The 16,114-nt window shown below is 34.9% G+C and overlaps 1 protein-coding gene and 1 pseudogene across 1 annotated transcript in view; one reads left to right on the top strand and one right to left on the bottom strand.

The window, feature by feature from the left end:
- LOC149791137 (alpha-tocopherol transfer protein-like) overlaps positions 1-16,114 on the bottom strand; it is a 71,852-nt gene that overhangs the window by 21,771 nt on the left and 33,967 nt on the right. The window contains exon 6 of the mRNA XM_089973057.1: positions 2,807-2,917. Coding sequence (XP_089829183.1) covers positions 2,807-2,917 — 111 coding nt within the window. The remainder of the gene's footprint in view (positions 1-2,806; positions 2,918-16,114) is intronic.
- LOC149791138 (uncharacterized) lies at positions 3,428-15,863 on the top strand (annotated as a pseudogene).

Genomic DNA, 16,114 nt, shown 5'->3' with positions numbered 1-16,114 from the left:
ATGATGCCCACTGTGGTGGTCATATTGGACATATAAGATGCCCACTTTGGTGGTCATATTGGACATACAAGATGATGGCTGTGGTGGTCATGCTAGACATACATGATGCCCACTGTGGTCATCATATTGCACATATGATGCCCACTGCGGTGGTCATATTGGACATACATGATGCCCACTGTGGTGGTCATATTGGACATACATGATGCCCACTGTGGTGGTCATATCGGACATACATAATGCCCACCATGGTGGTCAGATTGGACATAAAAGATGCCCACTGTGGTGGTCATATTGGACATACAAGATGCCTACTGTGGTGGTCATATTGGACATACATGATGCCCACTGTGGTGGTCATATTGGACATACATGATGCCCACCATGGTGGTCAGATTGGACATACAAGATGCCTACTGTGGTGGTCATATTGGACATACATGATGATGGATGTGGTGGTCATACTAGACATACATGATGCCCACTGTGGTCGTCATATTGCACATATGATGCCCACTGCGGTGGTCATATTGGACATACATGATGCCCACTGTGGTGGTCATATTGGACATACATGATGCCCACTGTGGTGGTCATATTGGACATACATGATGCCCACCATGGTGGTCAGATTGGACATACAAGATGCCTACTGTGGTGGTCATATTGGACATACAAGATGCCTACTGTGGTGGTCATATTGGACATACATGATGCCCACTTTGGTGGTCATATTGGACATACATGATGCCCACCATGGTGGTCAGATTGGACATACAAGATGCCTACTGTGGTGGTCATATTGGACATACATGATGCATACTGCGGTGGTCATATTGGACATACAAGATGCCTACTGTGGTGGTCATATTGGACATACATGATGCCCACTGTGGTGGTCATATTGGACATACAAGATGCCCACTGTGGTGGTCATATTGGACATACATGATGCCCACCATGGTGGTCAGATTGGACATACAAGATGTCCACTGTGGTGGTCAGATTGGACATACAAGATGCCCACTGTGGTGGTCATATTGGACATACAAGATGCCCACTGTGGTGGTCATATTGGACATACAAGATGCCCACTGTGGTGGTCATATTGGACATACATGATGCCCACTGTGGTGGTCATATTGGACATACATGATGCCCACTGTGGTGGTCAGATTGGACATACAAGATGCCCACTGTGGTGGTCATATTGGACATAAAAAATGTCATGCAACAAAAGACTATTTTCTAAATATGGTACACAATAAAATGCAAGTTTCCAAACATAACGGAAAGTTTTAAAATATGATGGATTAAAAGTGTAATGAGTACGAAAGAAAATGGCGTGTCTATTAAAATTGCAACAACTTTTCCATTTGATCTGGAATGAATATATTTTGGTATTTTGTTTCGATTTGATGAAAGTTTGTGATTTTGGACTGGATTCATCTGTGCAAATTATACATGAAATACATCGGATTGAAGTGGCACAGGAGAAGCGTGTTTACATCTGCAAATGTGTTTCTGTTTCTGTCACTGAATGTTTGAAATCATAATGTGGGAAAAATTTGAAGTCTTTCAATTGCAATTATCAAAAAGACACTATGGAATTTAATGCTTGTTTCATTTTGAGTGCAGTAAGGAGAATGCAATTGCGCTTATCGAAATTACAGCACAATTTTGAAATGTGTAATCCAGATTGAAAACCTATGACATGGCTCATGTAATTCGGATTTGCAGAATTAAGAAAAAACATTTTCAGAAATTCAGGAAGTAAAGCTGTAAGTATATTTTATTTTGCCATTATTATCATCAGGTAAAGAAAACAGTATATGCCTTGTCACTTGTATGTTATTTGTAAGGACATAATTATCCGTCTTTTATATAATGTAGCTAGCCTAAATCTGTAACATTGTATCAACGCGGAATGTGCCAAAACAGCTGGGGGTTTTTTTTGCAACCCATGAAACATGTTTTAGTTCATTCAGAAACAAATTTAAACAACCACAACGTAAAGAGCCTCTTACACAAGTGTACATGATTTGTGTACAAATCAAAAGTGCTGGCGTCTGCGTCCATTGTTTGTTTACAACAGAAAGTAGTTCCTTTATTCACATGAATGCTATATGTGTATTGTCGTGCGAGTTCAGTATCGAGTAATATTGAATGATTCTGACAATGATTCTGACAATGATTCTGTTAACGGGGGAAAAAATGAGCATATAATAAGACAAAATATAACCAGTCAAATTCATTAAAACAAATTAAAAAAATAAACAAGACAAAATTGCAAAAAATATAAAACCCCTTAATCACAGAGGTAACCTTTGTTAGTTACGCCACATTATTTCAAAAATTCCTAAATTACTCCTGATTTTAACCCAATAAATATTTTCTACAATTCTGCTTTGAAAAGATTGTTTTCTTTCAACAAAAATAAATGAAATTGACCTATCTCCAGGCATACTAAAAATGTTACAAATGATCAGGACCAAAAATGCCCATTTTCCAGAAAATCTTGTTACTTACAGGACTCAGCTAGTCAATCATGTTTACTCACCTGACTCAGCCAGTCAATCATGTTTACTCACCTGACTCAGCCAGCCAATCATGTTTACTAACCTGACTCAGCCAGCCAATCGTGTTAAATCACCTGATTCAGTCAGCCAATCATGTTTAATCACATGACTCAGCCAGCCAATCATGTTTATTCACCTGACTCAGCCAGCCAATCATGTCTGCTCAACAAACTCAACCCACCAATCATGTTTACTCACTAAACTCAGCTAGCCAATTCATTACTCACCCGACTCAGTATCTTCTCTTTCATGAAAGGCTTGATGATGGCAAAGATATAGTCAAAGATCTTGGGCTCATGTACGTAATGGACACCCTTAAATCTCATTGGGAAGCAGTCCTGAAATATACAGAATTACTGCTATACAATGGTATATACAGAATTACTGCTATACAATGGTATACTGATATCCAGAAATATACAGAACTACTGCTATATAATGGTATACTGATATCCTAAACTATACAGTATGACTGGTATATAATGGTATACTGGTATACAGAAATATACAGTATGGCTGTCATGAAATATACCAAACTATACAGAAATATACAGTATGGCTGTCATGAAATATACCAAACACAAATGGCTTGTAAAACTTGACTTGTATCATGTCAACAAAATAGGAGTTATAACATGTCAACAAAATAGGAGTTATAACATGTCTACAAAATAGGATCTAGGTGCCCTTTTCCTATGACACACAAAGCCATTTGATTTGGGTTGGCTTGCATCCCTTTGATCATAAGTCTTATGCCCAACCATAGGTATCGAACCTGCAACCCTTGGATCACAAGTCTAATGCCCAACCATAGGTATCAAACCTAAAACCCTTGGATCACAAGTCTAATGCCCAACCATAGGTACCAAACCTGCAGCCCCAACTATAGGTATTACACCTGCAACCCTTGGATCATAAGTCTAATGCCCAAGCCACCACAGCTTATTACAGTTAGAAAGCAAATTACATGCATGTATCTTTACATTAAATTTACATTACTTGAATGTATCTTTACATTAAATTTACATTACTTGCATGTATCTTTACATTATATTTACATTACTTGCATGTATCTTTACATTAAATTTACATTACTTGCATGTATCTTTACATTATATTTACATTACTTGCATGTATCTTTACATTAAATTTACATTACTTGCATGTATCTTTACATTATATTTACATTACTTGCATGTATCTTTACATTAAATTTACATTACTTGCATGTATCTTTACATTATATTTACATTACTTGCATGTATCTTTACATTAAATTTATATTACATGCATATATTTTTACATTAAATTTACATTACTTGCATGTATCTTTACATTATATTTACATTACTTGCATGTATCTTTACATTAAATTTACATTACAGGCATGTATCTTTACATTAAATTTACATTACAGGCATATAACTTTACATTAAATTTACATGACATGCATGTATCTTTACCATATATTTACATTACTTGTAGGTATCTTTAGAATATATTTACATTACTTGCAAATATCTTTACATTATATTTACATTACATGCATGTATCTTTACATTAAATTTACATTACTTGCATGTATTTTTACAAAAAATTTACATGACATGCATATATCTTTACATTAAATTTACATTACCTGCATGTATCTTTACATTAAATTTACATTACTTGCATGTATCTTTACATTAAATTTACATTACTTGCATGTATCTTTACATTATATTTACATGACATGCATGTATATTTACATTAAATTTACATGACATGCATATATCTTTACATTAAATTTACATTACTTGCATGTATCTTTACATAAACTTTACATGACATGCATGTATCTTTACATTAAATTTACAGTACATGCATATATCTTTACATTATATTTACATGACATGCATGTATCTTTAGAATATATTTACATTACTTGCTAATATCTTTACATTAAATTTAAATTACTTGCATGTATCTTTACATTATATTTACATGACATGCATGTATCTTTACATTAAATTTACATTACATGCATGAATCTTTACAATATATTTACATTACTTGCATGTATCTTTAGAAGATATTTACATTACTTGCAAATATCTTTACATTAAATTTACATTACCTGCATGTATCTTTACATTAAATTTACATTACTTGCATGTATCTTTACATTAAATTTACATTACTTGCATGTATATTTACATTACATTTACATTACTTGCATGTATCTTTACGTTAAATTTACATTACATGCATGAATCTTTACAATATATTTACATTACTTGCATGTATCTTTAGAAGATATTTACATTACTTGCAAATATCTTTACATTAAATTTACATTACCTGCATGTATCTTTACATTATATTTACATGACATGCATGTATATTTACATTAAATTTACATGACATGCATATATCTTTACATTAAATTTACATTACTTGCATGTATCTTTACATAAACTTTACATGACATGCATGTATCTTTACATTAAATTTACAGTACATGCATATATCTTTACATTATATTTACATGACATGCATGTATCTTTAGAATATATTTACATTACTTGCTAATATCTTTACATTAAATTTAAATTACTTGCATGTATCTTTACATTATATTTACATGACATGCATGTATCTTTACATTAAATTTACATTACATGCATGAATCTTTACAATATATTTACATTACCTGCATGTATCTTTAGAAGATATTTACATTACTTGCAAATATCTTTACATTAAATTTACATTACCTGCATGTATCTTTACATTAAATTTACATTACTTCCATGTATTTTTACATAAAATTTACATGACATGCATATATCTTTACATTAAATTTACATTACTTGCATGTATCTTTACATTATATTTACATTACTTGCATGTAGCTTTACATTATATTTACATTACTTGCATGTAGCTTTACATTAAATTTACATGACATGCATGTATCTTTACATTAAATTTACATGACATGCATGTATCTTTACATTAAATTTACATTACTTGCATGTAGCTTTACATTATATTTACATTACTTGCATGTAGCTTTACATTAAATTTACATGACATGCATGTATCTTTACATTAAATTTACATGACATGCATGTATCTTTACATTAAATTTACATTACTTGCATGTATCATTACATTAAATTTACATGACATGCATGTATCTTTACATTAAATTTACATGACATGCATGTATCTTTACATTAAATTTACATTACTTGCATGTAGCTTTACATTATATTTACATTACTTGCATGTAGCTTTACATTAAATTTACATGACATGCATGTATCTTTACATTAAATTTACATGACATGCATGTATCTTTACATTAAATTTACATTACTTGCATGTATCATTACATTAAATTTACATTACATTCATGTATTTTTACATTAAATTTACATGACATGCATGTATCTTTAAATAAAATTTACATTACATGCATGTATTTTTACATTAAATTTACATTACATGCATGTATCTTTACAATATATTTACATTGCTTGCATGTATCTTTAGAATATATTTACATTACTTGCATGTATCTTTAGAATATATTTACATTACTTGCATGCATTTTTACATTATATTTACATGACATGCATGTATCTTACAATATATTTACATTACTTGCATGTATCTATAGAATATATTTACATTACTTGCAAATATCTTTACATTAAATTTACATTACTTGCATGTATCTTTACATTATATTTACATGACATGCATGTATTTTTACATAAAATTTACATTACATGCATATATCTTTACAATATATTTACATTGCTTGCATATAACTTTACATTAAATTTACATTATTTGCATGTATCTTTTACATTACATTTATATTACTCGCATGTATCTTTACATTAAATTTACATTACATGCATGTATCTTTACAATCTATTTACATTACTTGCATATAACTTTACATTAAAGGACTATTATGAATAAGGGCCATTTTCTGCCCCCGTTTTTATGGGGAAAAAAAATTCTTGTAAATATCACAACTCTGTGCCTTATTGTATTATTCGATGTATAAATCACCCTATTCTGCATTAAATATACATATAAATTTCTTTTTAATACCAAGACACGACCTTTGAACATGGTCTGGTATGGGAAATTTAAGAGAAAATGCTGCATTTGAGCAACTTGAAACTAGAAATAAGATATAAGCGCAGCCTTGATCAGACAAGGTATTTACACTGATCGATTAATTTTTATTACATTATTTAGATTCTCGTGATAACTCATGTGTTCACGTTTGCGCTAATCACTAAAATTTAAAAAATTCTTGAATTTTGCTGCCTATGTGTCAATGTCATTGTTTTCCCTGTTGCACCGTACCTGCCAAAGTATCGCTACGCGTGAGCAATTAGACCCGCATTTCTAGAGTGCGCTATATTATTTCCTTCATTATTATATTAGAAAAATTCAGGGAATAATAACGATTTAGATATTTTAAAAATAATGTTGTCCATTCTTTTTCTCTTTCTTCATATATCTAAATTGCATTGGGAATTTGAAATAAAATTAGAAAACAGCTCTGTAAAACCAACAAAAAATAATGCACAATTGAAAAATCAATTTCATTTTTATTTCGAGCAAGGTAACATTTTTATCAATATGTTATTCATCTAAAATCGAACATTACAAGGGTGGCCAATCATGTCTGCATCATAAAATAATTGTAGCAGAACCTATGTTGTGAAGCGGTTATTCTTCCATATTTAGATAGTATAACTTTCATACAAGTATATTTATATTCAATTTTTTCATACTGAATTTTTATCATATTTTCTGATACACTCATCCATAACAAGAATAATCGTTTAAAGAATGACATAAATTTTTTTAACTTGCTTACTACACCAATGATGTTTTTAACAATTGCTAAAAAAATTAACAATTGCTAAAATTATAAACTGTCCAAACAGTGGGAACAATGTCCACAGTCCCGATGGAAGCAAATTATGATTTTGTAACTGAAATTAATATTTGCATTACTTCTATGCCAAAATACCTATTAGTTCAATATACTTATCTAATTACTGCATATTTACTGTAATGACATTATGTCTTTATTTCATTAAAAGAGCACCTCAAAACTTTCTAAACTTACTAATCATGTATAATAAAACAAAAAACTAAAACTAAAATGCCATAAAATTTACAGATGAAAATCTTTTATTTAAAGTAGAACTTGCTTGAATAAAAGTAATATCACTAATACTAGTAATAATAAATAATAACAGCAGTAGGAAATTAATAACAAAATGTAGACCACATAACTTTTTTTGTACGGGAAATAAACAATGGGGGTGGGGTACATACTAACCATAAAACATATATATCATAAAATATATTCAGACCAAAGTGATTTAGAAGTACAAAATGTTGACCTCTGTTATACGTCATTACTGATTACACCATAAAACTATCATATAAAACATGAATTATGACAATTAATACATACTAAGCTGAGTTGTTTATTTTTATATACTCTACATACAATCTGTTTCAAGCTACATCACTACAAGAACTGTGTGGGTGGAAGTTGTAGGCTTCGAGTACCAATATATAATAAATATGATTGCCTAAGTCAGGGGTGTCAAACTCAATCGCTCAGTGGGCCAAAACTCAAATAACACATAAGGTTGCGGGCCGAACAGGATAAACATTCAATAAGCGGAAAATTAAACCTTTTTTTAAACATTAATATAAATTAAAACAGAAAAAAGTTTTAACAATAAAAAATCATTGGCATACCCATTTTCGCTCTTATGCCAATTTGTCAGAGCTGGATGTTTGGCAAGGCTGCTAATTAGGGAATTTGATTTGCACTTTATATCGCAGGACCATTAAAAAATATTTTTGCCTAAAATTCTCTCTCGGGCCGGATATAATTGTACGCCGGGCCTGATGTGGCCCGCGGGCCTTGAGTTTGACACATGTGGTCTAAGTGAATGGTTGCCAAATAATTAAAAGTAACCATAAATGAGTGTTATATAAGACTTTATGTCATATGTGACGGTTTATTAAATGGTCTAAAATCAAAATGTTCAATTAATTTCTACAAAAATCTGAAATGCCTAAAGCATATCAATGTTCCTGGTGCTACAAAAGGGTAAAACCATCAGCTAGAACAAAAGTACTTACAGGCATTCTAGAAAAGCATACAGAGGAATTATTTCAAAGGCCTGTAACGCAAGATGATGTTGTTTGCTCTAGTTGCCGATGTAAATATTACAGAAATCTGTCAGTCACCATGATCCAGATTTTCAGCTACCAACTACTTCAAGTGCTGCCTTAAAAAGCCCACAAACAATTCAACTTCAAATTCCATCAACACCAAGATCACACAGACGTTATGTTGTATGTAAAATACCACATGGGCATTGAAATCATCTTGTTAATGTCCCAATCTGTGCCATTACCCAGTCTTTTGTAGAGTGTGGTATATTTATAAATTTATATAGTAGATGTTGCAAATTTAATTTGGAAAACTCATACTTTAGTAATGAAGCCTTACAATCTATCAGTGCAACAAAAGAGTTTGAAGACTTTTCAAGAACAGACATTACCTCACTTTTACAAAATGTGCGCGAGTTAATTAAAACAAGGTCATATTTAAACTTTGATATTCCTTCTTCCCTGTCTGATGATGACTAATTCCATCTTACTGGCTTGAAAAGAGATCAATTCCTGGAAGTGTCTTCTTTCTTGAATACACTGCGTAATACACATGGTAGATGCACGAGTAAAACAGTGGAAGTTTTTTGACAAAGTAGTGCCAAATACACTTGTTCCTCATTTAGGTGATTTCCTTAGAATTATCTATGTGTCACGGAATGGTGTAAATGTTGTTAATTAAATACATGTACTCGGGTTTCGTTTCTTTTCGCTGTACAACGATACCCGAGGGTGATTATATTAGGGTCTATTGTATTTCGAAATCGCGAGTACGATTCGTCCTATGCCACACGTGCAAGGTGCCTTCGATAAGGCAAAACGAAAATTCTAAAGGTATAAATACGTTACTGCATGTAAAGGACCTTTACAATACTAATGGTTTTGTCAGCAAGCGGCCTGCTAAAAGGATTCGCACAACTCCAGCTGTAGGGGTAGGTAATTTTTCGGTCTTAAGTGATAACTAGTGTATTACCATATTTACCTTTGCATGTTTGTTATATAGTTTCCTTTATACAGCATAATGAGTGCATTTCTTTTTATTCTTGTTGCAACGTAGTACAGGATTTATGTTGGTAATGTAAAGCTACATTTTTTTTTTTATAAAAGAATTCTTTACTATTGTCTTATCGGGCAGAGTTAGGTTTACTATTGAACCTCTGTTTTTGTAATTGCCATAATAATATAATCTTTGTAACTTACCATGTATAACGTCCTTACGTTATGTCTGTATCAAGTTTAGTACACTGTATCGGGTATATTTTCAGCTGTTTTTGATGGTAGGAATATCCGGGGTGACCGGTGTTGTCTGAGAGTAGGAATATCCGGGGTGTCCGGTGTTGTCCGAGTGTAGAAACGTCTGTTTGTCTGGAGCGTTTAAGGTGCTGGAGTGTCTAATGTCAAGAGTGACTAAGGTGACCCAGCTGTAGAGCCGTCAAAGGACCAGGGGGTCCGGAGGGTCTAATATTTCAAGTATCCGGAGGGTCTAATGTTCAAGTGATCATAGTATTCCGAGGGTCCGGAGTCTATAGCAGTTGTGAAACTGATTCGGAGGAGCTGTGGAGCAGATATGGTGCACACGTAACGGAGTGCATCTCCACACATGTATTTTATTAGCTGTATGCTAATTTTGGGTTAGTAAGACCCAGTGTATTATTCAGGACTGGAAGGATAGATTGGATATCCGTCCTTGTGTTTAGTGACATAATTTCGCTACCTGAGCGAATACATTTTTTTTACTATGTGTAAAGACTTACATCGTTTACTATTTGAGTGAACACTATATTCATCTTTCCATTATTGAATCATTTGTGAAATCATTTATCCCGTGTTTTAGGGTTATTGAACTAATTTATTTGTATATTTTTTCCATCTTTGAAACTGCGTTTTTATGTATAGATCCAATATTTGGATTATAAATACGCACACATCTTCAAAATCCACTACTCATATAAATCGCCACATTAAACCATACATATCTGTGTCGTCAAAACGTGTTCTGTTGTTAATCCGAAATATCCCACCCGGTTATCTTGTTACAAATGGTGTCAGAAGTGGGATCATTTCGGATATAACAGAGCACTGAAATTGTTTTATTATATTTGTATGCTTTTTGTGTGTTTCAGACGCACTTGGCAAAGCACCGAGGTTAGGTAGATACCTAATATTTATTTTTCGTATTTATTTAATATTTGTGTTGCATTTCGTGAAAGAAAATACGGTTTGTGGTAATTACGTGTTTTGTATAAAACTGCACTTTAAGGTTGGTCACCACCAAACTTTTGAAATGTCTTCTATGAAAGAACTGGTAGAACTGGGGAAACAGTTTGGTTATGAGGGGGAGTCCCTTAGAAATTTCGTTCGTGAAGAACAAGCCCAGGAGAGGGACCAAAGATTAAAGGAGAGGGAAATAGAAATGGAAAAATTTGAAAGGGAACAACAAATAGAAAGGGAAAAATTTGAAAGGGAACAACAAATAGAAAGGGAAAAAAGGGAAACCAAGAAGGAAATGATCGAATTAGAGAAGGGTAAGATTGAACTAGAGAAACAAGCTGAGAGAGAAAGGATAGAATGGGAAATGGAAGCAGAGAGGGAGAAGTTAGAAAGGGAAAAACAGGTAAGGTTAGAAACTTTGGAGATGGAAGATAGAAATCGGCAGAAGGAATATCTAAGAAATTGTGAGCTTTTGCAAGCTAAAAAAAAGGGGGAACATGATGTTAAACTGAGAGGTCCAAAACTGCCCCCATTTGAAGACGATAAAGATAATATGGATAGTTATCTAAATAGGTTTGAGAGGTATGCTACAGTACAAAAATGGAAGAAAGACGATTGGCCGCTCCATCTTAGCGCGTTATTGAAAGGTAAAGCGTTAGACATGTATTCGCGTTTATCCATGGCCGATTCGCTCAATTACCTCGTGTTGAAAGAGGCACTTCTCAAGAAATATGAACTAACCGAGCAAGGGTTTCGCAAGAAGTTTAAGTATAGTAAACCCGAGAGAGGCGAAACATTCACCCAGTTCATCAGTAGGACTTGCAATTATTTGCAGCGATGGGTGGAATGTGGTAAAGTCGTCAGGACATTTGAGGGTCTTATCGATTTTTTGCTTCGTGACCAATTGTTAACAACTTGTGGCAAGGAGTTATATTTATTCTTGAAGGAAACGTCCTTCACAAATGTGCATGAAATGGCCACACAGGCGGATTTGTTCGCCGAAGCTTGGGGAGGTTCACAGAATGTCATCACGCGAGATGTCAAAGGTGGGAACCAGGTCAAAGACAGAAAACCCAGGGAACCTGATAAATCTGGTAGGAGTAACCAGGGGAAGCGGAGTGACATGCAATGTTTCATTTGCAAGGAAGTGGGTCATATCTCCCACTATTGTCCTAAGCGGAAGGGACCAGTCCAGAAAGTAGCGGTAGCCATTAGAGGCAGATGATCAGTAAATGGAAAACTTAATGTTTCCCAGCAAGTTAAGCGGAAAGCGGTGCGTGAACCGGTGGTGCCTTCAGAGACCAGTCGCGATGTGATCCAATCAATCGGCACATGTATTTTTCCAGAGGCACGGGTGCCGACCGCAAACGGCACTGTTAACGGACAAGAAGTCACCGTTCTACGAGACACGGGATGCACTACTGTAGTCGTGAAACAGAGCTTAGTCCGCGATGATCAATTGCTTGGGTTTAAATCACCTTGCATGTTGCTTGACCAGACAATCGACCACATTCCAGTTGCAAGGATAATGATAGATACACCTTTTTTGACACTGGTAGATTACGCTACCAGATATCCAGAAGCTATAGCTTTGCCATCAATTGAAACCGAACGTGTAGCCGAAGCGCTCGTAGACATGTTCAGCAGGGTCGGAGTGCCCGAAGAGGTTCTTACGGATTGTGGAGTGCAATTCACCTCAGATCTCATGGCAGAAATTAGTAGGTTGTTTTCCCTTAAACAGTTACGCACAACACCTTACCATCCTATGTGCAATGGATTGGTCGAGAAATTCAACGGCACATTGAAGCAAATGTTGCGGAGGATGTGTGCGGAAAGACCGAAGGATTGGGATAGATATCTGAACGCCCTTTTGTTCACATATCGTGAGGTTCCTCAGGAAAGCTTGGGTTTCTCCCGGTTTGAACTATTGTACGGTAGGAAAGTTCGTGGTCCTATGCACATACTTCGTGAACTGTGGACAGTCGAGGTCGCGGACGAAGAAGTTAAGACCACATACCATTACGTAGTTGATTTGCGCAAAAGATTAGAAAGTACTTCCAGTCTGGAATGTTTGGGACATCTGGTAAGTGGACTAGGCCGGTTGCAACCTCATCCAGATAAAATAGGAGCAATCAGGGATGCCCCTAGACCAGAAACAAAAAAACATTTAAAATTTTTTCTAGGTCTAATCGGGTTCTACAGGAAATTCGTCCCCAACTTTTCGGCTATTGCCAGCCCATTAATGGATTTGACTAGGAAGGGGCAACCGAATAAAGTTTCATTGGGTGTATGCCAGGAAAAAGCGTTTAACGCTCTAAAACACAAACTGGTAAGTGCACCAATTTTAAAGTTGCCGGAAATAGATAAACCTTTTGTACTGAGGACTGATGCGTCCGATACGGGTCTTGGGGCTGTTTTGCTACAGGAGCAAGGGGGGATGAATTTGCCCATTGCTTATGCAAGTAGGAAATTGCTCCCTAGAGAGAAAAAGTACTCCGTGATTGAAAAGGAGTGCCTAGGTTTAGTATGGGGAATAGGAAAATTCCATACGTATCTTTTTGGGAGGGAGTTCACCTTGCAAACAGATCATCAGCCGCTTTTATACTTGAATAAAGCAAAGGTCACCAATGCAAGATTGATGCATTGGGCGTTGTCTTTGCAACCATACAGTTTCCGAATCGAGGCAATTCGAGGGTCAGAAAATGTGGGAGCTGATTTTTTAAGTAGGGTGTAATTAGCAGATCATTTCGTTCGGTCTGAAAATTGGTAGTTTTAATAATGATTCATTGTTCACATTCCGTGATTGTTCTAAAAGTGATACCACTTTTTTTTAGGGGGAGGTATTGTCACGGAATGGTATAAATGTTGTTAATTAAATACATGTACTCGGGTTTCGTTTCTTTTCGCTGTACAACGATACCCGAGGGTGATTATATTAGGGTCTATTGTATTTCGAAATCGTGAGTACGATTCGTCCTATGCCACATGTGCAAGGTGCCTTCGATAAGGCAAAACGAAAATTCTAAAGGTATAAATACATTACTGCATGTAAAGGACCTTTACAATACTAATGGTTTTGTCAGCAAGCGGCCTGCTAAAAGGATTCGCACAACTCCAGCTGTAGGGGTAGGTAATTTTTCGGTCTTAAGTGATAACTAGTGTATTACCATATTTACCTTTGCATGTTTGTTATATAGTTTCCTTTATACAGCATAATGCGTGCATTTCTTTTTATTCTTGTTGCAACGTAGTACAGGATTTATGTTGGTAATGTAAAGCTACATTTTTTTTTTTATAAAAGAATTCTTTACTATTGTCTTATCGAGCAGGGTGAGGTTTACTATTGAACCTCTGTTTTTGCAATTGCCATAATAATATAATCTTTATAACTTACCATGTATAACGTCCTTACGTTATGTCTGTATCAAGTTTAGTACACTGTATCGGGTATATTTTCAGCTGTTTTTGATGGTAGGAATATCCGGGGTGACCGATGTTGTCTGAGAGTAGGAATATCCGGGGTGTCCGGTGTTGTCTGAGTGTAGAAACGTCTGTTTGTCCGGAGCGTTTAAGGTGCTGGAGTGTCTAATGTCAAGAGTGACTAAGGTGACCCAGCTGTAGAGCCGTCAAAGGACCAGGGGGTCTGGAGGGTCTAATATTTCAAGTAATCGGAGGGTCTAATGTTCAAGTGATCATAGTATTCCGAGGGTCCGGAGTCTATAGCAGTTGTGAAATTGATTCGGAGGAGCTGTGGAGCGGATATGGTGCACGGTTAATGGAGTGCATCTCCACACATGTATTTTATTAGCTGTATGCTAATTTTGGGTTAGTAAGACCCAGTGTATTATTCAGGACTGGAAGGATAGATTGTATATCCGTCCTTGTGTTTAGTGACATAATTTCGCTACCTGAGCGAATACATTTTTTTTACTATGTGTAAAGACTTACATCGTTTACTATTTGAGTGAACACTATATTCATCTTTCCATTATTGAATCATTTGTGAAATCATTTATCCTGTGTTTTAGGGTTATTGAACTATTTGTATATTTTTTCCATCTTTGAAACTGTGCGTTTTTATGTTAAATAGATCCAATATTTGGATTATAAATACGCACACATCTTCAAAATCCACTACTCATATAAATCGCCACATTAAACCATATATATCTGTGTCATCAAAACGTGTTCTGTTGTTAATCCGAAATATCCCACCCGGTTATCTTGTTACACTATGCATTAATGAATAAATTTCGACCACCCCTGGCCAACATGGACCCATCAACTGTTGAGACCGCAAGAAGGATGGCTGAAAAAGCAAAGGAACCGAACAGTGTTCAAATTCTGGTTCAAGAGAACAACTTGCTGAATAAGCGCAATATCTTTAAGATGGATGCATCCACTGATAAACTGACTGATTTCCCCAGGCTCTCAGTTGATTACCTGCGTTACATCACTATGGGCATTTATCAAGTCAAACAGGCTCCAAGCTATACAAATGAACATCTCACAGATGAGGGGCTTTATGATGTTATGGTATGCATGGATTTTCCAGGCCTGTTACATGCAAAAATCCAGTCTCGCCATTCCAGAAAGAAAACACATTCACTGTGGATCCAATACAAGCCCAACGATTACACGGATTTCATCAAAGGATGGTACTGACCCTGCAAGGTTGGTGCTCGGGTTGTAGGGTGTTGTGCACATATGTCAAGTGTCATATGGTTTCTGGGCTGCAAAAGATGGGAAAATGATGAGTTGACAAAGAGAAAATCACTAACTTGTCATCTTAAGGATGCATCATTTATACCAGAATGTGAAAATAACAATGGTAAATCAATTCAGGAGTGATTGCTACACCGTGACCAATACCCTCATCAATAATAATCTGGTACCGTATATATATATATATATATATATATATATATATGTATGTGTGTGTGTGTGTGTGTAAAAATATATTTTTATAACACTGGTCAACAGTGAAATCATTACTGACTTGAAAAGGCCCTAATCTGTAGTATTTTGGTGTGCCGAACACGAATATAACCGTGAAAAATTTGTATTGGCTCTCGTTTTGAAGATATTCATATACCTCATTT

Source organism: Sinohyriopsis cumingii, chromosome 10, assembly GCF_028554795.1.
Source record: "Sinohyriopsis cumingii isolate HCF-2022 chromosome 10, ASM2855479v2, whole genome shotgun sequence".
Taxonomy (NCBI): domain Eukaryota; kingdom Metazoa; phylum Mollusca; class Bivalvia; order Unionida; family Unionidae; genus Sinohyriopsis; species Sinohyriopsis cumingii.
This window is presented reverse-complemented; position numbering and strand designations above follow the sequence as displayed.